Source organism: Eschrichtius robustus, chromosome 1 (assembly GCF_028021215.1).
Source record: "Eschrichtius robustus isolate mEscRob2 chromosome 1, mEscRob2.pri, whole genome shotgun sequence".
NCBI classification, from domain to species: Eukaryota; Metazoa; Chordata; class Mammalia; order Artiodactyla; family Eschrichtiidae; genus Eschrichtius; species Eschrichtius robustus.
The window spans coordinates 124,977,251-125,003,070 of record NC_090824.1 but is presented as its reverse complement, the minus strand read 5'-3'; the positions used below and the strand labels follow the sequence as shown (position 1 = coordinate 125,003,070).

The 25,820-nt window shown below is 45.1% G+C and overlaps 2 protein-coding genes across 8 annotated transcripts in view; both read right to left on the bottom strand.

Annotated features, from left to right (window-relative positions):
• Positions 1-2,100: 2,100 nt before the first annotated feature.
• FBXL22 (F-box and leucine rich repeat protein 22) lies at positions 2,101-6,133 on the bottom strand. Its single transcript, XM_068536478.1, has 2 exons — positions 5,786-6,133; positions 2,101-2,733 (listed from the first exon to the last, which is right to left on the bottom strand). Exons 1-2 carry the CDS (start codon positions 6,118-6,120, stop codon positions 2,388-2,390), a joined length of 681 nt encoding a protein of 226 aa, XP_068392579.1. The 5' UTR covers positions 6,121-6,133; the 3' UTR covers positions 2,101-2,387.
• A 2,663-nt stretch (positions 6,134-8,796) lies between these two features.
• Positions 8,797-25,820, bottom strand: part of USP3 (ubiquitin specific peptidase 3) — a 301,215-nt gene continuing 284,191 nt past the window's right edge. For all 7 annotated transcript variants that reach the window (XM_068553165.1, XM_068553183.1, XM_068553176.1 and 4 more), the window contains 4 exons: positions 15,147-15,265; positions 13,841-13,954; positions 13,614-13,681; positions 8,797-12,308 (listed from right to left, as the gene is read on the bottom strand). In XM_068553165.1, the coding sequence (XP_068409266.1) occupies positions 12,143-12,308; positions 13,614-13,681; positions 13,841-13,954; positions 15,147-15,265 (467 nt within the window). In that variant the 3' untranslated portion in view covers positions 8,797-12,142. The remainder of the gene's footprint in view (positions 12,309-13,613; positions 13,682-13,840; positions 13,955-15,146; positions 15,266-25,820) is intronic.

Sequence of the window (25,820 nt, the reverse complement as noted above, 5' to 3'; positions counted from 1 at the left end):
TTAAGTCCCTGGGAGCCTGAGCTTTCTTTCAACATTGTTTGCAGTAGTGGCTGAAAAATTGATTTCCTGCAAAGCCTCTCTCCAGAGTTCAGAGCAAGGGTGGGTAAACTAGAAAATCACCCAGAGGACGCCTGCGTCTCACAGGCTAGTAGTAGGCCCTCACGTTCCACTGCAGCTGGTGGCCTGGCAGGGCTGGCTTTCCCCACACAGGGATGAGGAAGGATTATGCCGGTCCAGGGTCAGTGCGGTTACCGGTTTCTGGGCTCAGGGATGGGTCTAACCAGGGGCCCAGGGGCAGCAACTGAGGCCTTCGGCAGTCCCTGGAGGGGTTTGGGCGAGGTAGGGTGCTGTTTGCCTGCCCACAGGCTCTGCCTAGAGAAATCTCAGCCCCTCTGGGCCTTCACCATCATCTTCTTGGGGCCCTGGCACCTGCTGGAGGTGGCCTGAGTGGGGGATCTCCAGCTCTCGTTTCATCCTCATAATAACCTCTGAGGCCTGGGTGAGGCCCCTCTTATCCCTTATTTTTCTCATCACCTCTCCTGCTTACCTTTCCTTCTCACTCACTCTGTTCCAGCCATAACACACCAGCCATGCTCCTAGTCTGGGGCCTTTGCGCTGGAGGCTGTTCCCTCTTGTCTGGAATATTTTCCTCCAGACGCTGCACCGTTCTCTCCCCCACTTCCGTTCTCAAATGCCTCCTTCTCAATGGGGCTTACATTGGTCGACCTCTTTTAAGTTGCTTTTTCCTTTCCAGCAATTCCCAAATACCCTCTTACCCTGTATTTTCCCTCTTCCCCAGTACTTATCCTCTTATACACCAATTACTTACTGTCTCTTCCCCCACTAAAACATAAGCTCCATGAGAATGTCTTTTTTTCCTTGCTGTTTCCCCAATATTGGGGCAACGAGTTAAGGAACCCATGTGTATGGTCAGGCCTCTCAAGATGGCTGTTCTCTTGCTCTCTGTACATCCCCTGCCTGACCAGTGCCTGTTTCACCTAAACCTTACACACATGACTGATCTTCCTTTGTTCTTGTCCCAGGCCCCAGCTGGGGCTGTTCTTATCAAAGGGGTGGTGAGGGGCGTGCCATTCCATCGGTTTCACTCGTAACTAATGAACCCACCTGACATCAATTCCCCTATAACTGGTAATCTCCCCTCCCCCACCACCAAGCGAAGACTGCCACCATGTCCTGCCCACCATCAGCTGCACACAGTGGGGCGTCACTCCAGGACCTTGCTTCAGACATGCAAGATTCCTCCATCCATTAAGCCATTGATGTCTCTGCTGCTGACTCTGGGCTCTTTCTTCAGTCTCAAAGCTGGACAAGTGCAGGCCTTGTAGGCCTGTGGCGTGCAGCCCAACAATGTGAGTAGGCATCAAGAGCCCCTTTCACAAAGAAGAAACACCTGGCCTCAGGTGGTTAAAGGGCCTTGATCTCAGCTGGTGATGGGAGGAGCCAGGGTGTGAGTATCACCCACCACGCCACCATTCTCCCTCCTTTCCGCACTTACCCAAAGTTTTCCCCGTGTACCTAGAACCAGGAGGCTGCAGGATGGCTGAGAGCCCTTCCTTTGGTGGCTAAAGGTGGGGCACCAGTGACTAAAGCCCTGAAGTTGACCTCCAGGCGTGCGCCCACGTTCAGCAAATATAGCAGGTAAAAATTTAACTTTGCATTGCCTTTTAATGGCTTCGTTAAGCAAGGATTTAACCAGGTCTGCTGCTTTTCTTTTTATGTCTTTACTTTGGGTTTTTCCAATGATTGTTTCCCTTTATGATTGGGAGGACGATAGAAAATAAGGATAACAATCCAGTTTATGAAAAAATCACAGCAACAAGCGAATTTTGTAGAATCGCGTTTGCAGTCACTGCTAGGAATGCATCTGATAGATGAAAGGCTAGCGGGCTGGGGTGGGCGCGGAGCAAAGCCTCTAGGTAACCCGTTCGATGGCTCTCTAGCGCCCTGTGCCCGGGGTGCCTCCCCTCCTCCCGCTGGTGCAGCACGGAGACGCGCCCCCGGGTAGCTCCGAGCGGCCACGCCTCCCCACGGCTGTTATTTAGACCCCCCCACCCCCCCGCAACTGCAACCTCAGCCGTGGAGTATGGGCTAAGTAAGGGCTCTCGCCCAGCGCCAGGCGGAGAACCGGGTGCTTAGGGGAGACAGGGAAGGGTGCTGGTGTTTAGTGAGAAACACCCGAGTGTTCTCCAAGCATCTGGCCATCAAATCTTGCACTCAGCCAATGTATAAAATCGTAGTGTGGGGGAGGCGCTCGTATCCCCGTCTTGGCTGAGAATGTGGCGGCTGTCTAGGGGCTGTTGTTCAATGCAGGCCACTCCTCCCGCTCGGAGGCCCAGGGCCGGTGTCCCAGCCACGGCCCGGCCGGCCTAGCGCAGAAGCCGCTTGCGGAGGGCAGCGCCGGGCGAACGCAGGCCGCGCGGGGGCTGATCGGGGATCATGGCCGCGCTGTGCTCGGCGCGCAGCGTCAGGCGCGGGCACGCAGTGCGCAAGCGGCGCAGGCCGGCCGCGCTCACGTTGCGGCAGAAGTCCACGTGCAGCGTCTGCAGCGCCCGCCCGTGCGCCGCCACGGCCGTCAGCGTGCGGTTGGTGACGCGCGCGCAGTTCTCCAGGCGCAGCGCGCGCAGGCGCGGGCAGGAGCGCAGCAGTCGCGCCAGGCAGTCGTCGGTGACGTGGCCGCAGCCCGACAGCGTGACGGATGCCAGGTTGGGGCACCTGCGGAGAGAACGCGGTGACCGCGGGCCGGGGCCGAGGAGGGTGCGGTTAGCGTGCTAGCGTGCGGCCGCCCCCGGTCACGCCCCTTAGCTCCCTGGTTGGTCCCCGTGCCAACTCTGGGAGACCGGGCAGGCCCTCCCGCTTTTTATAGAGGAGGAACGGGCTCAGAGAGTTTCGGGCACTTGCCCGCGGTGACACGCCGGGATCTGAACCGGGGCTTCTGTCCCGTGTCCCCTGTTCTTTCTGCCACTCCACCCCACCTTACTTTAATCTGCCTGAGCTCTTAGCCCCAGGAGCCCAAGCCCCGGTCCTACGGTGGACGTAGGCGATGCTGATTCCAAGGAGGGTCGGCTATAGTTTCTTTGATCCTTTCAGACTTGTTGCCTTGGGTGGGGGTGAGGAAAGCGGTGCGGAGTGACCGCTCCAGTCTAGCTTCAAGCTGAGGCCCTGATGCTCCTGGCAGGACGGTGCAGGGAGGAAAGGGTTTCCCGTGGGGTGGCTTAGAGTCAGGCCCATTCCAACCCGTGAGGCCATCGGGGCACGCCTCTTGAGTATTCGCTCTGAGTTCTAGAGCCCTGGTTTCAGCTCAGTTGACTGAGGCAGTTACTGCATCTCCAGTGGGATGCCAGCCTGTCACAGGCCAGGATCCGGAGGTAGCTAGACCCAGGCCTGAGGTGGGTACAATCAGGGACACAGGTAGCTTGTCCAGAAAGCTTTTGGGGGGGGGTCTCTCTGCCCCAACCTTACCAGCACCTGCTGGGGGAAAAGATCTTGAGCAAAGTTGGACTTGGCTTATTTGCGCCGTGACCTTGATTAAGTCACTCGCTGAGCCTTAGTTTACCTGGGGGTGTGTGTTGGGGGTGGGTGGCGGGGAGGGAATAATGCCTACCAGTGGGGTTGTTGTGATGATAAAGCGAGATTTGGGGTATCTGGAACCTGTACAGGACCTTCTGTAGGCTATCATAACCCGTGTTTCCTGGGAGCAAGCAGGACCAGACAGCTTCCAGTCAAGAAGGACCTGTCTCAGGGGTGCAGGCCTTGGCTTCCTGTAGCCAGAGGGATCTGGAGTCGGGCCACAGGGGGTTTCCCTCTCCCCATCAGCCTCCCCCGTTGCCCCTTGACTGCACCTGCCTGGGCCAGCTCAGCTCCCTTGTCCTTGAGCAAGGAGGTGAGGAACTAAAACAGACTGGGCATGGCCACATCCACACACCGAGTGCATCCTGTCTTCCCAAGTCCACACAACTTCCTAAGTCTTCATATCAACCTTCCACCCCCAATTTCATGAATGAGGAAACTGGCTCAGGGAGCTCAAGTGACTTGCCTGTGACATATTTGCTCTCTGACCCAGGACAAGTGTCCGAACCTTGCTGGGCCACCTCCTCATCTGTCAGGCAGAGAAACTTACTTTCAGGGTGGTGGTAAGGATTAGGTAGGTGTTTAAGCCCCAGGGCTGTTAAATGATCCCTTCCTCTAAGAACCTTTAAAATAATCCTGATGCAGGAAGAAACCAGAGAAAGAAAAAGCCAGCTCCTTGCCTGCCCAGCTATCCTCAGCTTTCCTCTCACAACCCCTCTCCCCAGCTGATTGCCAGATCTAGATTTGGTGCATACTTACCAATACCTGCTATGTGCTAGTGCTACTGTATCATTTAATCCTTTCAGCATGTGAGATAAGGTAGTTTATCCCATTTTACAGATAAAGAAATGAGGTTGAAAGTGTTTAAATATTTGGGCTGGGGTCACATGGTTGGGCAGTAGCAGAACTGGGGGACTCAGCCCCAAGCCCTTTGCTTTTTTGGTGACACTGGGGACCCTTGCTGTACCTCGACAGTGGCCTTGGAGGTCCAGTCCACACCTTGCTGGTATGGGGGATTAAACCTGGTTCCCCTACAACAAGAATGCAGCAGATTCGGGGCAAGCTTTTCACCCCATACATATCGCCCTCCAGTCTGATTTCTGGGCCTTGTTAAACTCATCAAAATGGCATGGTCCCATCAGGGACCAGCCCCAAGTCCATCTTCTGTTTTCTTCTACTGCCTTAAAAAAAAAAAAAAAAAGAAAGAAAGAAAGGTGGGGCCAGGCCACTACACTATTTCCTTCCACTCCTTGTTGGGCTGCCAGAATATAGCAGCTGTTAGACTTGGGTGGCAGCAAGCTGACTGAACCTAGTTTGTTAGTAAACAGGGGGGAGTCTTTCCTGAAAGGCAGGACAGGACTGGTAAAGCCTCGGTGAGAATCTGTTCTCGCATGGACCGCTCTGGGCAGGAGGCTGTGACTGTGAAGGGAGTCTCACCCATGGCTAAGCCTCTGTGGGGCTGACAGGTCAAATACAGGATGTATTTGGGACAGACACCAAAAAAATTATTCCGTCTATCTGAAATTCAGATTTAGCTGGGCCTTTTGAATTTTTATTTGCTAATATCCGGCAATCCTAGACTGGGGCAAGTCACACAACCTGTCAAGAGTTCTGGCTTGCTCATTTGAAACTTAGGCTAGAACACTCTCTCCTTCAGGTACCTTGAAGGTTAGTGCGTTTCTAATAAGGAAACCATTATCACCACCCCTACTTCTGGAGCCTGGCTTGGTCAGCTAACCCAGAGCTGAGCACCCTAACTCTCCTTCCTCAGCCGCATTTCACAGGTCTTGGGGTTTGCTTGCTAGGGGCAGATCGGAGGGGTGAGCTGATTGCTGAATCTAGAAACCTCTTCCTGGAGCCTGACCTTGAAAATGAAGGCCCAGCTGGACCCACCCAGCACTTAATGGCTGCCAGGGAGGACAGCCGCCTGAAACACAGGGACAGCTGAAGCCAAGTTCGTCCTCTTTGCCGAAGCAGCTCCAGGACCCGTGAGGCTAAGGGGAGGATTGGTGCCCGTTTCCCCCAGGATTTTATCCATCTTCTGGGGACTGCGCAGTGGGCAGGCTTGGAGGGTCTGCCTTGGGCCTAGTCTGAGGCTCCCTGAAGCAAAGCCGTCTTGCTCTTGTAATTTGCTCTTCCCTGACCCCCGGAAGCCTCCCAGAGCTCTGGATGCCAGCGCTGCTCAGAGGCGGCCTACCTGTCGCACACCTGGAGGAGGAAATCACTGACTAGGCTCTCGTGCCGGCTGCAGATGCTCCTCTGGAGGGCGCTCTTGAGCCAGTCCTCGATGCTGCACACCTGCACGCGGCTGGAGTGCCAGCAGATGGAGAGGCTCCTGAGCGCCGGGCTCAGGAGGAAGTTGTCCTTCTTGAGTTCTGTGAGGGACCGAAAGTGCAGCAGGGGCCAGAGTGCGGGGTCCTCAAACACGTCCTGGAGCTGGGGGCAGGTCCTGGCAAGGTTCTTCCTGCTGTCCTTGTCCAGAAAGGAGAAGAGGTGTAGCAGGCACTCGCGGTTGAGCTGGGTGATGTGCATGGTGCACAGCGGCCACAGAGTGTGGCTGGAGCCCGGGGACCTGACCTCTACCTCCTGCTGCTCCTCCCTAGCTCTGGGCTGGTGGACATATATGGTTGAGGAATGGTGTTTATTTTTGGCCAACAACTGGTGCTGCTGCTCTGACGAGGGGGGAAGCCCAGACCCAGACATACGTGCAGCAGTCTGTGGCTCGGCTTATGTTTCGAGGAATTGAAAATCCTGGCAGAAAAGCAGCGTATTGAAGTTAAATAGCTTCCTTAAAAGGGATTTCTTTCCTTTTAGCTGACCATGGTGTTAGGCGGAGAGCTCTTTTGGCATTTTCACTTGTGCTGCTGGCTAGACCACCTCTGTCTGGGCTTGCAGTCTCTACTCACTGGGAGGGACTCTAATTGTAAATAGTACGTTTTTGTCTCCTGGGACATCAATATGAGTCTTTTGCTCTACTCTTAGTAGGAAGCAGCCTGCTGTCTATGAAGAGCTAAGGGTGACGGTTTTGTGCTCAGAGGTGTAAGCAGAAGGCATGGGTGACGCTTTTCTCTGTTATTTTGTTCAGTATTGACGGTTTCCAGGCTAGGCTGAACTACCTTCAAATTCTGCTGCTCTCCTCCAGGCAAAGGGATTTCTTTGGTCTCCCAGTTGGCTGTATTTTTACCCTGAGCTTTTTCATAAAAGATTTGTCTTCAGTAGCTTCTCTCTCCAAGGTTCTTCTGTGTGTGTCACGTTTTAAACTTAAGTTTACTTGGCTTTACATTTTTCCAAATATGTGTCCCGCTGTATCTAGTCTGTATTTCCCAAAATGTCAGGATGGATGAGGTAGCTCTTAATACAAAACTGCTTGAAACAATTTTAAGTTGAAGTATTTTACTCTTTTGCCCTTTAAGCCAGCCACACACCATCCTCCTTGTGAGTGATGCTTTTAGTTCCTGGAATTAAGCTGCTAGGCAAGTTGCCTGGAGGTCATTCATTAAGTTCTCCCTTCCTAAAGTAACTGAGATTTCTCAGTCCATGGATCCATTTTCTAATACTGCTTCACTCCCAGTCGTTCACCAGACCCTACCGCATTTCCCCTCCTGTGAACTCCTGGCTCTGCGTACTGGTTGGTTGGTTTGTGGGCTACAGTAGTGAGACGAGGAACCATTTTTCCTCTGCTGGACCAGGGAACACCACCTCAGTGGTTACCTTTGTCCCTTTTCCCACATAATTAGAATGGGAAGGAATGGGAATACTTTGTTTCCACTTGCGTGGAGTAACACAGATGAGGCACATACGGCAGACCCTCTTCGGGAACTAAGGCTCGATCGGACCTGGTGCAGCTTTGCCTGTAAAAGCAGAACGCAGCCTAGAGGAGAAAGAAGCCGTCCTAGCCAGCTCCCTTGCGCTGAGGAGCCAGTCTCAGTGGCCCCCTGTGCCTCAGGTACCCCGCCACTGCCGAGGTAAAGTGGAAGGGGTGACTTTTCTTAAAAACAACATGAACCAAGAAACAGCCAAAAGGAAGATGTGTTTCTCAAGGAAAGGTTAACTAGGAGCTGCTCATATTTCAAGCTAATCATTTTAATTGTTCAAATTACAGCTGACAGCCAGAGTCCCTCTTTGGGCTCTAGCTACACTCACCCACTAAAACGGTACTGCTGCACCAGAGGCGGATTTGCTAGAAAGCCTTATTATCCCCACTTTCCCTCCCAAATCCTTTCCAAACCAGTACTTTTTAGAGGGCCGATCCCTGGAAGTAGTTGGTTCTTTCACCTTCCTAAAAGGCAGAGCCGTGTTAAGTGTGCTGGCCACAGGGGAGAGTCATTGTGGTTCCTGGTGGCTTCCATGCTGCACTCCCGCAGCTCTGCTCGAACAGCAAAAGGTGGGCAGGGTGAACGTTCAGAGCCTGGCCTCTTCGCTGCTTGTCCCGTGGGGTTGTAGGGAGCACCCCAGAATGCAGGGTGGGTCCCTGTGCATGCCTGCCTGCAGGGAGGGATCTGGCTTACGGCCTGGGTGGTGTGACAGCAGCTCCCCCCAGCTCCTCCCTTTCCGCCTGTGGAGCTCAGCTCCGTGGCTGCAGCAGTATCTGCTATGGCCTCTGACCAGCACAGCTGCCAAAAGGAGACGTGTGACATGGGAACTGGAGGCAAAACCATTTGGGCTGCAGGCGCCTTTGTCTTCAGTTTAAGAAGACTGATAGAAACAGGCAAATAAGTAACACAGGAAAACGATGGGTGTGGACACAGGGTGGGTCTTGGGCTTTTTGCTTGTTTGCAGGGGACATAGGGGCAGAGAGGGGTGTAAAGCAGAATATTTATTTTTTAACAATGGCACTTGTTTGCCTGTTTGGCTTTAAAAGGCGATCCTTTGCTCGGAGCCCCAAACCTAGTTCCTCTGGCTCCGAAGGAGTCAAGTGGACCTCATTTTTATAAAATCAGTGTCACAAGGAAAGACAGGATGAAGTCACTCCGTGCGGGTGAGCTCCCTCAGGACCTGAATGCAGGCACTAGAGGATCTCTCCCACCACCCCCCTGCCCCTCCAGGTCACTCCATCTGGGCCCGTGTGCACCAGCAGCCCCAGATGGTGAGGGGTCTGTAAAAACCTACTACTACCGGTTGACTGACTCTAACGACCTGTAGCTTGAGCTAAGTACATCATCACTTACTATGCTTCACTGAAAGGTGTTCAGAAATAATAGTCAAAAGGAAAGAGACCAGATCTTTAATGATACTTTCCATAAAACAGTTCAGGTTGGTGAAGCAGAAAAGGGATGTGATTACAACTTAAATGAAATCAGTCACTTGCACAGTTAAACCTCTCAGCATCATACAGACTAGGTTTTAGTGGAAATGATTACGTCACACACAACCAACACTCACAGAGGGCAGTCTGGAGTCCGTCACGGTCAGACCTGAGGGGGAAGGTACTGCACCCGTGAGGTGATGCACAGACCTTGGACCACAGCATGACGCTACCCACGCCCACCCCTTCCTGTGCTATGGGCACCTTCCTGCGGCCATACGCTCATCCCTTGGGACCCATGCCCTGGATGCAGGAACGGACTTTGCTCAGGAGCTTCTCCAGGGCCTGTGTGAAGAGGCCACTTCAGCAACAGGGGGGATGTGAGAAAGTTTAGGGGACGGTGGAGGTGGAAGTGGGATAAGTATATCTAAATAGACTTATGTACATACACTAAACCAATGAAGAAGAGGTTTGGCTTTAAGAAATAAATATGTCCCCAACCCCAGAAACCAAGCTGCTGAGCAGGTTCCACAGGTGAGATACACATTTAACACTTAACCAGGGCCCATATACTTTACTGGTTTTATTCTATTACATTTGTCATCACTAGACACTGAGTAGAATACAGTGGATAAGCAAAAGTTTCTCCACCATGGAGAGAGATTTGTGTTGCCACAAACTGTTTCTGTCACCCACCTGTGTGGGAGGACTTCTGAGAAAGTTTTCTTGTTCCGAGGAGCCCTGTGACTCGGCCTGAGGCCCTGCCTCAGCACTGCTCTCTGAGCGAGAAGCCACAAACATGCTAGAGACAACACGGCACAAGGGAAGAGCCCCGAAGAGCACGAAGTCAGCTTTTGAAATAGGCGTGATAAAGCTGCACAGTTAAATTTTCAAAATACAGATAGGCACATTTACATCACTGGTGTTCAAGTGCACAGTTCACATGGATCCAATCACTTTTCCAAAGAACCTTCATGATATCCTTCAAACCTGTCTGCTGAAGTAAAATCAAGAAATAAAAACACTACAGAATTCAGAGAGGAGATGTGTTCATTTCCTAAGCCAACAGTGTTGCCTGTGTGAGGACCACTTTCCCCAACAAAGTAGTCTAGTCTGTTGTAAGTTCCATTTGGTATAAAGGCCACTTTCCTCCATGAACACTGCCCGAGGCTTTCTTGCTGGAGTTATAACTGCTGCCTGTCCAGAGACTAATGATTTAAGTGCAAATGTTAGAAGTTACAGCTGTGTACCTTCTAAACAGAAGATCCTGGACTCATAGGAGCGAGATCAAAGGAGATGCACGTTTCAAGTTCAATGACATGTGGTGTTAATGTACTGATATAGTAGATCAAATTATGTGAAACTGTCATTTTTGTAGATCAAAAACAGTCAAATAGAATTTCACATGGCTCGACCTGTGTAATTTAACATTGTGAACTGTTTTAAATACATGTTTCCCTCTTAATTCTAGGCTCTCTGTTTCTAAGTTGTAAGACTTAAACACGATGGCAGAGCTTTTTTCTCTGGAGTGAAAGTGCAGACCAGTGCTGTCTGAGAGGGTTCTGCACACAGGTGGAACTGTCCCAGACCACAGGGCGGTCCTGTGCCACGTGTGGCTGCTGAGCATTTGAAATGTGGCCAGTGTGACTGGAGAACTGAGTTTTTAATTTATTTTTAATTAAAATTAACATTTAGCTAACCATATGTGGCCAGTGACTGCTGTATTGAACAGTGCAAGTTTAGACATAATTGTAATTTGCTCCTAGTTAAAGTATATAGCAGATGTGTTCTGCTCTGAGAAAATGTGGGATTTATCCGGCCAATATTAAAGTGGAAATGGAGCACATCTGCTCCTGCAACTGCAAATATCCGACCTAGGAGGACAGCCACCCAACTTTCTTTTACATTCATACACTTAAATTATCTGGACTATTTTTTTCTTTTAACAGAAAAACAAGAATAGCAAAAAGTCCGGTTGGCTGGCTTAACATGAAATACATTCTGCCCCTTGTAACAACTTGTAGAGAATTGGGAAGGGAGGAAAATAACGATTGGGACAAGGAATGAACATGAAAATGTGCGTGCTGGCTTGGAGCACTTGCAGAAAGCACAGTTACCTTCATTAGATGGGATTCTGGTTCCAGATTTCAGTTTGAGTTAAATCTAAATAGTGCTGGTGCCTATTTTTCTTGAAAATTTAAAACAGACTACTAACCTCAAGAATAGAAACTCTACTTATTCAAAGTGAAAATATTTTCAGTTGCTCTGCTATGAGGATAGGCCAATGAGAGTTGTTAAAACTTAGACTGGTAAAGACTTTAGTTTCCTTCTGTGGAAGCAGACCCCACAGTATTACCCGATGTTTAGGTGATGGTCAGAATCAACTCTGGAGGGTAGCATCTCAACCTCAGGTGACCAAGTAAGAAGTAAGACTACAGTGGACATGCAGTTAATCCCAGTGCTACAGCTAACGGGGAATTAGGTGCTGACTCAAAACGGCGAACAGAAGCTACGGTTTCACGGCAGTGGAGAAATAACACCTGGATAACATGTAGCCGAGTCATGGAATTTTTTAAACACTTAAGTGTATTTGGCCTTACTGGGAGTTTTCAGTACCCCTATCTCTATGAAAATACCCCAAAACCAAAAAAAAAAAAAAAAAGGTAATTCTTGAATTTGCAATATAGTTACAACTGAACCAACAAATTTAGTTAGTTAGTGCTGATAAACAGCAGCTTTGAGAGATACGAAGAGCAGCAATTACTGGTCTACTTAATGATGCCCTTTCAGTTATCTTTTACAAGCAAAAAGAATGATTACTGAGCAGTCACTGAAATCTCGTGGGCCACAAATTACGTGCACACAGGATCCTTGATTTTGAGCCAACCTGATCTCCGTTACAGCTGTGAGAAGGCAGCAGGTGGTTACGTTGCTCTTCATGATCAGGAACATACCTTTCTTTCAGCATGTGAGAGTAACGATGCATTGATGTAAATGTGCCTCAAAGTGAGAACTGAACATTAATATAAAAAAGTCAAATAGAACTAAGTTCTTGAAACTACATATAAAAACTGAATTATTACAACTAAAGCAGCAAATCAAAATATCTGCTGAGGTTTTCTGGTAGAACTAAAAAAAAAAATTAGTTGGTGCCCATGTTCAATAAGTCACTACCATTGACAAAATAAAACTAAACCCAAAATAGGAAACTGAAAAGTGCATAATGAAATTAAATCTTGGATCAAGTATTTATGGAAAATTGGAAATGTTTGTCCGGTATAGTTGACGAATAATGATTTGGAGGAGGTATTAAAGTTTATCCGACCCAGCTTTGGCCTGGCGTTCCACATAAAACAGGATGTAGGCCTTGGCCTTCACGACGGTGTCTTCGTCAGTCAGTGTTACAGTACTGTCATTGAAATGGAACCAGCGACCTTCGTGAGTTGCATATGCTGTGTAATGTCCAGAACCGACCCTGTAAGGAAAGGTCAAATGATCAAAGAAAAAGACTACAGAAATCACAAAAGAATCTACACAGCCATATAAATTATTAGGTAGACAATAAATTTTAATAAGTACTGTTATTAGAGAATAAATCCTAGAGGCTTGTAATTTAAGATGGTTGCTTGGGCTCATGTGTTTATCTTCTCAAAACTCATTGAAATGACAAGGAATATATTGACACTGGAAAACAGGGAAGAGTGCCATGGACTGACCAGAAATTGAGGATTTTTTAGGACACACAAAGCAGTGTTTACATGGTACTGGATTAACAGAGAAACCAAACAGTGAAGGAGCTCTCAACCTAACAAGCAGAGGTCAAAGCCTATGGAAACATGGAAAACTGAGGACCAGATTTCCTATCAAAGTCTTAGAAGAAACCTGAGCATAAGACAGAAATCTGCCTCCAGGGAAGCACTTTCCCTCCTACTTTGGCCATCAAAGGCTTTTCTCTCTCAGCATGACCCACCCACTCACACATGGAGCCCCAGAGTCAGTCCTCCCGGGTAGGAGAAAGCCTACAGATAGAATAGAGACCTTCATAAACTGCTAGAAAAACCCTTACAACAACATTTCCATGAGCTGAAGACATCAGACTAAGAGTGCCCCTGTCAACTACCAAAGAGAAATGCATGTGATGTAATTTCTTAAGTCCAAAGAAAAAAACAAATGAGAATCAGACACGTAGTGGACTTGTCACTTATAGCTATGAATGGTGAAGTCAGTGGAGCAATGTCTACAAAGTTCAGAGGGAAAAGGATTTTCAACATGGATAGCGGTTTGCCAAGTCTGAAGGTAAAACTGCCATTCTCAAGCAGACCAGAAATAAGGTATATACCCCTAATACAGACTTTCAGGGGAAAAAAGTAATCGAGAATGTCATTTAACAAAATAAGAAATGCACCTTGAAAGTAGATGACGTGAAGTAAAGTTATTCTAAATAATCCCCCATTTCCCCCCATTTAAATATCAATTGGCCAAGGAAATCAACAGCTTTGGAGTAAAGACTACTCAGGATTTTGTGGACAATAGACTGGTTCCGAATGCTGGGCTCAAATGAACCCTTCTCCATTTTGCTTTCATGCGCCTTCTCTTCATGCTTGGCAACATCCTCAGGAATATTCTTTCCCACCAAGATTGAAGGAAAGTTCTACTTCACCCACTTTAATGAATCTGACTCTACTGTATAGGGAGTCTGGGGAGGGTTATCGGCAGTGGTACAAAATAGTGGGTCTTCACTCTGTATTCCCAGCCCTGAGAAGCCTGCTGGCATACTCACCCGGAACCATGGTGCACCACCACAGCAGCAAGGTCGTAGAGGCAGTTCTCCGGGCCACTGTTCTCCGGCTACAGAACAAGGGAGAAGGTATCCCAGGACTGAGTTAGGAGCAGTGGTCAGTGACATCAGCGTCTCCCTACCTCAGTGACCTCTACCCTCTCTTTGTGAAGACTTAATTTTACTGAAGAGCCATCTTTTCACCAGGCTAACAAAGGTAATTACCTTACCTCTAGTAAGTAGCATTTCATGTCTAGGCCTCGCAGGGGAAATTCTACATATGTATCAACTTTGTTTCTTAAATATGCTGTCCAATGAAATCTTTTCAAATGTAAGCACAGCACCTGGACGAGAGATAAAGACAAAAATTATAAACAATTTACCTTTCAATCAAAATTAGCTACTTGGTACTAATGTCTCTTAAATAATATTTTAGGTGGCCTACTACTTTTTCTTTTGATTCTTGATATTCGTTTCTTCCATGAATACCTTATTGTGGTACTGTGATTTATAACAGTATTTTTTTAGTCTTTGTCTCCTTTCCTGGCACAGAGCTTCTAAAAGCCTTGAAATTTTCTAAGTGAGGAGAGCCATGAAGGTGTCTTTTTATGTTAATGAGGTATGGGCGCTTGTTGCCAAGAGAACCAATCAAGAGGTGAGAGAGTTGGAACTTTCAGTCCCACCCCCCCTACCCCCAAGAGGGGAGAGGGACTGGAGTTTGAATGATCAGCAGTGGCCGGTGATGTAATCAGTCGGCCTGTGTAATGAAGCCCAAAAGGACAGGGTTTGGAGAGCTTCTAGGTTGGGGAACCAGAGCTCTTCCACGTGCCACCATGCTGGGCCCCAAACTCCGTGAGGACAGAAGCTCCTTTGTTCAGGACTCTGCCCTTTGTATCTCTTCATCTGGTTGTTGATTTGTATCCTTTAACGTCCTTTGTCATAAATTGGTAATCTAGTGAGCAAACGGGTTTCCTGCGTTCTGTGAGCTGCTCTAGCAAATTAATAGAACCCAAGGAGGGGGTCATGGGAACCTCTGATTTATAACTAGTCGGTCACAAGTAGGGGTAACAATGTGAACTTGCGACTGGTGTCTGAAGTCCAGGGAAAGGGTCATAGGAACCCTCAATCTGTAGTTTGTCGTTGAGAAGCATAATGCACAAAGTAACAACCTGGGCTTGTGATTGGTGTCTGATGTGGAGGGTGGTCTTGTGGGACTGAGCCCTTACCCTGTGGAATCTGATGCTATCTCTGGGTAGATAGTGTCAGAATTGAGTTCAATTGTAGGACACCCATGGTGTCAGAGAAGTGCTTGTTAGTGGTGTGGTGGGAAAAAAAACCCTCCACACATTGTAAATAGTGATTAGGACACATTTACTTACGAATTCTTAAAGGATGTATTTAGTTTTACTGAAAACCTTAGAGACCAATGCAGAACAGATTATATAAGTATAAAGTTAGAAAAATAATTTGTCTTCCAGTCAGTCATAAGCATTTTTTCCCTCAAAATTGCATTATAATTTGAAACTCAACACTTACCTTGGGTAGTTTCTGAATCCAAAACTTTTTAGTGGACTTTTGTTTCTTCTTGCACTTGTGGCACATATATAACTCTGTCTCATCAAGTTCTTCTAAGTCGGTAAAACTGCGAAGACAATCTAAAACCAAATTGATTTTGGCAGCATTAAAACAGGATGTCTTTTATAGAGGCAGTGTACTGTAGGAAGAAAAGACTATGAACTTCAAAGCTGAACAACTCATGTTCATATCTCAGCTTTATTAGCTATATGACCTTAGAAGAGTCAGCCTTTCTCAGTTGCAAAATGGAGACCAAATAAAAAAGTCTACATTGAAGGACTGTTGTGAGGAAGAGAAATAACATGTATAATGTGCCTGGCATCATGTCTAATAATCTGATGATGATCAATTCATGACAGATGGTATTACCGTAGTTGGGTTTACTATTATTAGTAAAAGAATTAATCTGGATAATTCTGATAAAAATGGTTCCCTAATGAAATCAAGGTTCAAAGAGCAATTTTCTCTCAGTATCTTACATAACAAAGGACAAAGCCCCAAGTTCATAAAAATGTCAAGTTTAGCTCATTTTCACAGTCATAACTTAATAAACGTACACTACAGAAGGCTGCATTATTGACCTTCCTATTGTATCTCCAGTGAATCCTTTGCTTCACACACTACTCAGAATCCCCTAGATCAACCACAGCTATATTTTTTTCTTTTCAAGATTTAACTGTGTAATCTGGGATTTGGTAAACTTTGGCCGCAAGCCAAATCCAGCCACCTGGTTTTGTAAATAAAATTTGGAACATAACCACACCCACTCATTTATATACTCTGTGGCCGCTTTTACTCTACAACAGCAGAACTGAGTAGCTGTGACGTAGACCTTATTTGCTGTAAAGCCTAAAAAAATTACCATCTGGCCCTTTATAGAAAAAGTTTGCCAAATCTTGGCAAAATTAGTAGTATATTTAGAAGTCCATGTATCAATAAAATGTATGTATTGTTCTGTGAGAATAAATATTTTTTTAGAGAAGAATATGAATGCTTATGTACTCACCACTCCAGTAAGGAAATGGACTCTCTCTAGTACTTGAGGAGCCAGAGTTTATGTGAATGGCATCCCCTAGAGTTGTTCAGGGGGCAGCCTGTGCGGCAGCCATGTTAAGAGCTTCCTGAGTGCCTCATCCCAATCAACCCTCCCCCAACCCCAGAAGTAGTCATTATCCTGACCTCCGTTTAATCATTTCTTGGCATGTCTTTATATTCCATATATATGCATTTATGCATCTTTAAACAGTATACTGTTTGGTTTGAGAAGTTGGGTCGCAAGCACAAACCTAGCGTATAAGGAAAGGCAACACTCTCGCTGTACTCAGAGTCTCCAAGTCACAGTCAGCCTTGGCACTAGAGAGAGTGTAAGAAAGAGCCCTTCAGGGGAGTTAGTGGGACAAGGTCTAGCAGGGATTAGATGTGGGCCGGGTTCTACACAGGCCAGCATGTAGCCAGAGGCCCATGTCTCTTTTCTTTTTTTAAGCATACTTTTTAAAGCATAACATACTATGTTAGCTTCAGGTGTATAATATAATGATTCAATATTTGTATATATTGTAAAATGATCACAATAAATCTAGTTACCTTTAGTCACCATATATGTTTCAAATTTTTTTCTTCTGATGAGAACTTTTAAGATTTACCCTCTTAGTGACTTCCAAATATGCAATACAGTATAACCTACAGTTAGCATGCTATACATTACATCCCTGTGACTTTATAAGTGCAAGTTTGTACCTTTTGACCCCCTTCACCCATTTTACCCACCCTCCACCCCGATTCTGGCACCCATCAATCTGTTCTCTTTATCTATGAGCTTGTTTTTTGTTTGTTTTTGTTTTTTAGATTCCATACATAAGTGAGATCATATGGTATTTGTCTTTCTCTGCCTGACTTATTTCACTTAGCACAGTGCCCTCAAGATCCAGCCATGTTGTCCCAAATGGCAAGATTTCATTCTTTTTCTTTTTGGCTGCGTTCGGTCTTCATTGCTGCACGCGGGCTTTTCTCTAGTTGTGGTGAGCGGGGGCTACTCTTCGTTGTGGTGCACGGGTTTCTCATTGAGGCGGCTTCTCTTGTGGAGCACGGGCTCTAGGCGTGCAGGCTTCAGTAGTTGCAGCACGTGGGCTCAGTAGTTGTGGCTCTCAGGCTCTAGAGCACAGGCTCAGTAGTTGTGGTGCACGGGCTTAGGTGCTCTGCGGCATGTGGGATCTTCCTGGACCAGGGATCGAACCTGTATCCCCTACGTTGGCAGGCGGATTCATAACCACTGCGCCACCAGGGAAGTCCAAAGATTTCATTCTTTCTCAGGGCTGAATTATATTCCATTGTGCATGTGAGTGAGTGAGAGTGTGTGTGTGTGTATGTGTATGTATCACATTTTCTTTACCCATTCATCCATCAGTGGACACTTAGGTTGTTTCCATATCTCGGCTGTTGTAAATAATGCTGCAATGAACATGAGGGTGCATATATCTTTTGAAATTAGTGTTTTTGTTTTCTTTGGATAAATACCCAGAAGTGGAATTGCTGGATCATATGGTAGTTCTATTTTTAATTTTTTGAGGAACCTCCATACTGTTTTCCATAGTGGCTGCACCAATTTACAATCCCACTAACAGTGTATGAGGGTTCCCTTTTCTCTACATCCTCCTCAACACTTGTTATTTGTTGTCTTCTTGATGACAGCCATTCTTACAGGTGTGAGGTGGTATTTCATTGTGGTTTTGATTTTTATTTCCCTGATAATGATGTTGAGCATATTTTCATATACCTGTTGGCCCTCTGTATGTCTTCTTTGGAAAAATGTCTATTCAGATCTTCTGCCCATTCCTTCAGCTGACTCTTTTTTTTTTTAATTTATTATTTTATCTATTTATTTTTGGCTGCGTTGGGTCTTCGTTGCTGTGTGCGGGCTTTCTCTAGTTGGCGGCAAGCGGGAGCTTCATTGCGGTGAACGGGCTTCTCATTGTGGTGTCTTCTCTTGTTGCAGTTGCAGAGCACGGGCTATAGGTGCACGGGCTTCAGTAGTTGTGGCATGTGAGCTCAGTAGTTGTGGCTCATGGGCTCTAGAGCACAGGCGCAGTAGTTGTGGCACACAGGCTTAGCCGCTTTGCGGCATGTGGGATCTTCCCGGACCAGGGCTCAAACCTGTGACCCCTGCACTGGCAGGTGGATTCTTAACCACTCTGCCACCAGGGAAGCCCCCTTCAGCTGACTCAACGCAGGTTTAAACCATGCAGGTCCACTCATATACAGGTATTTTTAGTAGTAAATACTACAGTACTACATGGTCTGTGGTTGGTTGAATCCATGGATGCAGAAGAACTGTGGACATGAAGGGCTGACTATAAATTATACGTGGACTAACCCCCTCATTGCTCAAGTGTCGACTGCAATCAGATTGTTTTTTCTGCTATTGAGTTGTGCAAGTGTTTTATATATTTTGGATATTAACCCCTTATCAGATATATGATGCAAATTCAGTAGGTTGCTTTTTCATTTTGTTGATGATTTCCTTTGCTGTGCAGAAGCTTTTTAGTTTAATGTAGTCCCACTTGTTTTTTGTTTTTGTTTTTGTTGCCTTTGCTTTTGGAGTCAGATCCAGAAAATCATCACCAAGACTGAGGTCAAGGAACTTACTGTGTATGTTTTCTTCTAGGGATTTTAGGGTTTCAGGTCTTACATTCAATTCTTTAATCCATTTTGAGTTAATCTGTGTGTAAGATAGTGGTCCAGTTTCATTATTTTACATATGGCTGTCTGGTTTTCCAAACACCATTTATTGAAGAGATGGTCCTTTCCCCATTGCATATTCTTGGCTCCTTTGTCATAACTTAACTGACCATGTATGCATGGTTTATTTCTGGGTTCTCTATTCTGTTCCATTGATCTATGTGTCTGTGTTTGTGCCAATACCATACTGTTTTGATGACTGTAACTTTGTATATAGTTTGAAATCAGGGAGCATAATACCTCCAGCTTTGTTCTTTTTTCCTCTAGTTGCTTTGGCTATTCGGGGTCATTTGTGATTCCATACAAATTTTAGAATTATTTGTTCTAGTTCTGTGAATAATGCCATTGGTATTTTCGTAGGGATTGTACTGAATCTGTAGATTGTCTTGGGTATTATGGTCATTGTAACCATTGATTCTTCCAATCTGTGAGCACAGTATATCTATATCTTTCCATCTGTTTGTGTCACCTTCAATTTCTTTTATCACTGTCTTGTAGTTTTCCAAGTACATGTCTTTTATTTTTATTTTATTTTTATTAATTTTTATTGGAGTATGGTTGCTTTACAATGTTGTGTTAGCCTCCACTGCACAACAAAATGAATCAGCCATACACATACAGATATCCCCTCCCTTTTGGACTTCCCTCCCATTTAGGTAGAGTTCTCTGTGCTATACAGTATGTTCCCATCAGTTGTCTCTTTTATACATAATATCAATGATGTATATGCAAGTACATGTCTTTTACATCCTTGGTTGGATTTATTTCTAAGTATTTTATTCTTTTTTGATGTGGTTGTAAATGGTATTGTTTTCTTAATTTCTCTTTCTGATAGTTCATTATTAACATATAGAAATGCAACAGGTTTTTGTATGTTGATTTTGTATCCTGCAACTTTACTGAATTTGTTTAATTCTAACAGTTTTTTGGTGGAGTCTTTGGCATTTTCTATATATAATATGTCATCTGCAAATAGTGACAGTTTCACATCTTCCTTTCTGATTTGAATGCCCGTATTTCTTTTTCTTGCCTAACTGCTCTGGCTAGGTCTTCCAATTCAACTATGTTGAATAAAAGTGACATAAGTGGGCATTCTTGTCTTGTTCCTGATATTAGAAGAAAAGATTTCAGCTTTTCACCATTGAGTATGATGTTAGCTGTGGACCTGACATATATGGCCTTTATTATGTTGAGGTGTATTCCCTCTATACCCACTTTGAGAGTTTTTATCATAAATGGATGTTGAATTTTCTCAAATCTTTTTCTGCATGTATAGAGATGATCATATGATTTTTATCCTTCATTTTTGTAAATGTGGTATATCACATTGATCAACTTTGCAGATGTTGAACCATCCTTGCATCCCTGAAATAAATCCTACTTGATCATTGGTATATGATCCTTTTAATGTACTGCTGAATTGGGTGTGCTAATATTTTTTTGAGGTTCTCTGTGTTTATGTTCATCAGCGATACCAGCCTGTAACTTTCTTTTTTTGTGGTGTCCTTGTCTGACTTTGGTATCAGGTAATGCTGGCCTTATGAGTTTGGAAGTGTTCCCTCCTCTTCTGTTTATTGGAAGAGTTTGAGAAGGATTGTATTCTTCTTTGAATGTTTGGTTGCATTCACCAGTGAGGCTGTCTGGTCCTGGACTACTGTTTGTTGGGAGGCTTTGATTACTGGTTCAATTTCCTTACTAGTAATCAGTCTGTTCACATTTCCTGTTTCTTCATGATTCAGTCTTGGTAGGTTGTATGTTTCTAGGAATTTATCCATTTCTTCTATGTTGTCCAATTTGTTGGCATATAATTGTTCCGAGTGGTCTCTTATGATCCTTTGTATATCTGTGGTATCAGCTGTAATGTCTCCTCTTTCATTTCTGATTTTATCTATTTGAGTCCTTTTTTTTTAATAGTTTTTAATATGTTTTTATTTATTTGACCACGCCATGTGGCATGTGGGATCTTAGTTCCCCAACCAGGGATTGAACCATGCCCCCTGCAGTGGAAGCACAAAATTCCAACCACTGGACTGCCAGGGAATTCCCAGTCCTCTCTCGTTTTTGCTTGGTAAATCATAGCAAAAGGTTTGGCAACTTAGTTTATCTTTTCAGAGAATAAGCTCTTAGATTTATTGATTTTTTCTGTTGTCTTTTTTGTCTCTAATTCATTTATTTCTGCTCTGATCTTTGTTATTTCCTTCCTTTTAGTAACTTTGGATGTCATTTGTTCTTTTCTAGTTCCTTGAGGTGTAGAGTTAGGTTATTTATTCGAGATTTTTCTTGTTTCTTGACTTAGGCATTTATTGCTGTGAACTTCCCTCTTAAAACTGCCTTTGCTGCGTCGCATAAGTTTGGTATGTTGTATTTCCCTTTACATTTGTCTGAAGGTACTGTTTGATTTCTCCTTTGACCTACCGGTTGTTCAGTAGCAAGTTGTTTTCATCTCCACATGTTTGTCATTTTTCTAATTTTCTTCTTGTAGTTGACTTCTACTTTCATACCATCATGGCTGGGAAAGATGTTTGATATGATTTCAGTCTTCTTAAATTTATTAAGACTTGTTTGGGAATTCCCTAGTGGTCCAGTGGTTAGGACTCCATGCTTTCACTGCTAAGGACCCAGGTTCAATCCCTGGTCTGGGAACTAAGATCCCATGAGCCACACGGTATGACCAAAAAAAAAAAAAAAAGACTTGTTTTGTGGCCTTACATATGATCTACCTGGGGAATATTCCATGTGCACTTGAGAAGAATGTGTATTCTGTTGCTTTTGTATGGAATGTTGTGTATATATCTGTTAAGTCCATCTGATCTAATGTGTCATTTAAGACCAATGTTTCCTTATGGATTTTCTGTCTGGATGATCTATGCATTGATGTACTTGGGGCATTAAAGTCCCCACTATTTATTGTATTGCTGTCTATTTCTCACTTTAAGTTGGTTAATATTTGCTTTATATAGTTAGGTGCTCCTATATTGGGTGCCTAAATATTTACAAATGTTCCATCCTCTTGTTGTATTGACCCCTTTAGCATTATATAATGCCCATCTTTGTCTCTTATTACAGTCTTTGTTTTAAAATCCATTTTGTCTGATATACCTATCCTAGGTTTGTTTTGGTTTCCATTTGCATGGAATATATTTTTCCATCCCTCTACTTTCACTCTGTGTGTCCTTATATCTGTAGTGAGTCTCTTGTAGGCAGCATATAGATGGGTCTTGTTTTTTTAACCCATTCAGCTGCTCTGTCTCGATTGGAGAATTTAGTTCATTTTAAGTAATTATTGATAGATATGTACCTACTGCCATTTTGTTAATTGTTTTCTGGCTGTTTTGTAGTTCCTCTCTGTTCCTTTCTTCTTCTCTTGCTCTCTTCCTTTGTGGTTTGATGACTTTTTTTAGTGGTATGCTTAAATTCCTTTCTCATTATCTTTTGTGTATTTACTGTAGGTTTTTACTTTGTGGTTACCATGAGGCTTACATATTATATTTTAGACTTACAACTTATAACCATCTATTTTAAGTTGATAACAAGTTCAAACGCATTCTAAAGCTCCATTTTCCTCCCGCCCACATTTTATGTTTTTGATGTCCCATCTTTTTTTTTTTAAAACATCTTTATTAGACTATAATTAATGTCACATCTTTTTATCTTGTCTATCTCTTAACTATTGTATAGTTATTTTACTACTTCTGTCTTTTAACCTTCATACTAGCTTTCTAAGTGATTAATCCACTACCTTTACTATATATATTTACCTTTAACAGTAAAATTTATACTTTCTGTTTTTGTTACTAATTAGTGCCCTTTATTTTCAGCTTAAAGAAGTCTCTCTAACACTTCTTGTAAGGTCAGTATAGTGGTGATGAACTCCTTTAGCTTTTGCCTGTCTGGAAAACTCTATCTCTTCTTCAATTCTGAATGATAAACTTGCCAGGCAGAATATTCTTGTTGGAAGTTCTTTTCTTTCAGCACTTTGAATATATTGTGCTACTCCCTTCTGCCTGCAAAGTTTCTGCTGATTCTCTCCTTGTTTTTAACTTTTGACACTTTAATTATGTGTCCTGATGTGAGTTTTCTATCTCTTTATTGAAGTTCTCACTGTTGTTCATCCATTCTTCTCCTGAGATGGTGAGCATCTTTATGACCATTATTTTGAACTCCTTATCAGGTAAATTACTTATCTCTGTTTAATTAAGGTTTTTTTCTGAGGTTTTATCTTGTTCTTTCATTTGGAACATAGTCCTCTGTTTCTTCATTTTGCTCGACCCTATGCATTGGATACAACAGCCACCTCTCCCAGTCTTGAAGGAGTGGACTTTGTGTAGATGAACCATATTGCTCAACCATGCCCTAGCTCTTGGTTGTCTCTCAAAGCTTTGTGGTTGTCTAAGCAGCCGCCTATTTTATTTTTAATAGTTCCCAGTAGTTGAAGGTGTGCCAAGACCTGTCAGTGTCCCAAAGGGAAGAATCTCAGGCAGCAGCTTTTAAAGTATGCAAATATATACAGGCCTATGGGACTGCAAGCATAAGTTTCACTAGCCACCAGAGCTGGAGGTGTCCCTCCCACCAGAGTCAGAAAATTGGGGTCCAGACGAGGGTATAAACTCCTTTCTGGGAGATACCAGTGAGCTGTGGCAAGGCAGAGGGAGAGTGCAAAGATGACCTCCCTGGCCTGTGTTGCCTGAGAGTACCTCTCTAAGCCCCTAGGTGTGTGCCAAACCAGAAGCCTGCCCCTCAGGCCAAAGCTCCAGGATAAGTAAATTGGCCTCTTTTACAGGAAGACTTGGGGTTTTAGTCTGCTGTCCGTGCAGTGCCCTGGAGGTGGTAGCCTACCAAGCACTATCTTCAATGGTTAGAGTCCTGTGGGACCCAGGAACACAAGTCCCTCCCCCCTGGTCTCCAGAGACAGGCAATCAAGGGGCATCCCATGGGCTGCAGTCACAAAAAATGGGGCACCAGACATGTGTAAGAGCTCCCCTTCAGGAGATACTGCAACTGTGGAGCATGGCAGAGGAGAGGACAGCACCCATCCTCCAGGTTCTCTGGAAAGGATTATAGTCAGCCCTTAGGTGTGTGTCTAATTAGAAGCCTAGCTCTCAGGCTGCAACTATGATGATAAGCATATAGGCCTCTTTCAGAGCAAGGCGGAGCTCCTAGGTCTGTTGCTTCTTGCTGTGCCTGGAGAGTGACAGCTGTTTAAGAGCTCTTTCTCCATTGCTTACAGTCCTCTGGGACCTGTGAGCATAAGCCCCGCTGGCCACCAGAGCCAGGTGACATACAGGTGTCCCCTGACAGCAGCTACAAAAATCCGAGTGCCAGACAAAGGGTATAAGCTCCTTTCTGGAAGATATTGGTGAGCTAGAGCAAGGCTCTACCCTTGCTAGAACACAAAGGTTGCATCTGCTGGCCTCCACTCCCTGAGAGCAACTCTGTAGGCCCCTAGAACTGTGCCAGACCACAAGCCTGCCCCTCAGGCCAAAGCTCCTGGACAAGCAAAGTCTCAGAAAGACTGGGTATGTTTCTCTGTTTTCTATGCAATGCTGTGGGGATGGCAGTCTGCCAAGAACTGTCTCTCCATTGTTATAGTCTCATGGGATGCAGGAATGAATGTAAGCCCCGCTGGCCTCCAGAGCCAGGTGATAAAAAGGGGCATCCCCTGACGGGAGCTGCCAAAACTGGGGCACCGGATGCATGTGAAAGTTCCCCTCCAAGAGATGTTGGTGCTCTGGAGCATGGCAGAGCAGAGCCTGAAGATGGTGCCTGCTGTCTGGAGCAAAACAAAAAAGGAGTGTAAAGATGGCACCAACCCAAAGCAGAACACACACACAAACAAAACGCAGCACCTGCAGGTTTTACCAAGGCAAAGGGAGAGCATGAAGATGGCAACCACCAGCCTCCATCCCTGGAGGGTATCTCAGCAGGCCCCTGCCCTTCAGGCTGATGCTTTAAGGTTAGCAAATAAGCCTCACATAAAGTCTCGGTGCTTTTCAAAGGCCTGCTTCTGCATGGGACCCTAAAGTGAGTGAGTCTGTGCACAAGCCCTTTAAGAGCCATTTCTAAGTCTCATGGGTCTGGTGGATGCAAGCCCTGCTGATTTTCAAAGCTGTCTTGAGGCCTCACCTCTCAAGTTCAGGTCTTAAAAGTTGGGGTCCCTGGTGAAGGGAGAAGCTCTGGGTTTTGAGTTCCCTCCCTATGTGGGTTGCTGCCCTGGGTGTGGGCTTATGGTGAGATTGTCTCAGCCTCTCCTACCCACTACAATGTGGTTCCCTTCTTACTTGCCCAATGTGCAGGAGTCGCTGTTAGTTTTTAGGGTTTTTTCAGAGCAAATTGTTCCATATGTAGCTGTAGATTTGGTGTGTCCATGGAAGGAGTTAATAAGCTCAGGATCTTCCTATGTCACCGTCTTGAGCTGGAATCCCCATGCATTCTTTTTTGCTTCTTCTTTTTTTTTAATTGAAGTATAGTCAATTTGCAATGTTGTGTTAATTTCTGCTGTACAGCAAAGTGATTCAGTCATATGTATACATACATTCTTTTTACATTCTCTTCCATTGTGGTTTATCATAGGATATTGAATATGGTTCCCTGTGCTATACAGTAGGACCTTGTTGTTTATCCATTCTATGTATAAAAGCTTACATCTGCTCACCCCAACCTCCCACTCCATCCCTCCCCCAACCCTCTCCCCCTTGGCAACCACAAGTCTGTTCTCTATGTCCGTGAGTGTTTCTGTTTTGTAGATAGGTTCATTTGTGTCATATTTTAGATTCCACATATAAGTGATATCACATGGTATTTGACGTTCTCTTTCTGACTTACTGCATTTAATATGATAATCTCTAGTTACATCCATGTTGCTGCAAATGGCATTATTTCATTCTTTTTATGGCTGAGTAA

What these genes read in the sequence shown, in the direction of transcription:
- FBXL22 (XM_068536478.1), bottom strand. Translation starts at nt 6,120, where the DNA reads ATGCACATCACCCAGCTCAACCGCGAGTGCCTGCTACACCTCTTCTCC. An exon ending in CTCCTCCAGGTGTGCGACAG is followed by an intron (nt 2,734 to 5,785) that starts GTAGGCCGCCTC and finishes TTCTCTCCGCAG; the next exon opens with GTGCCCCAACCTGGCATCCG.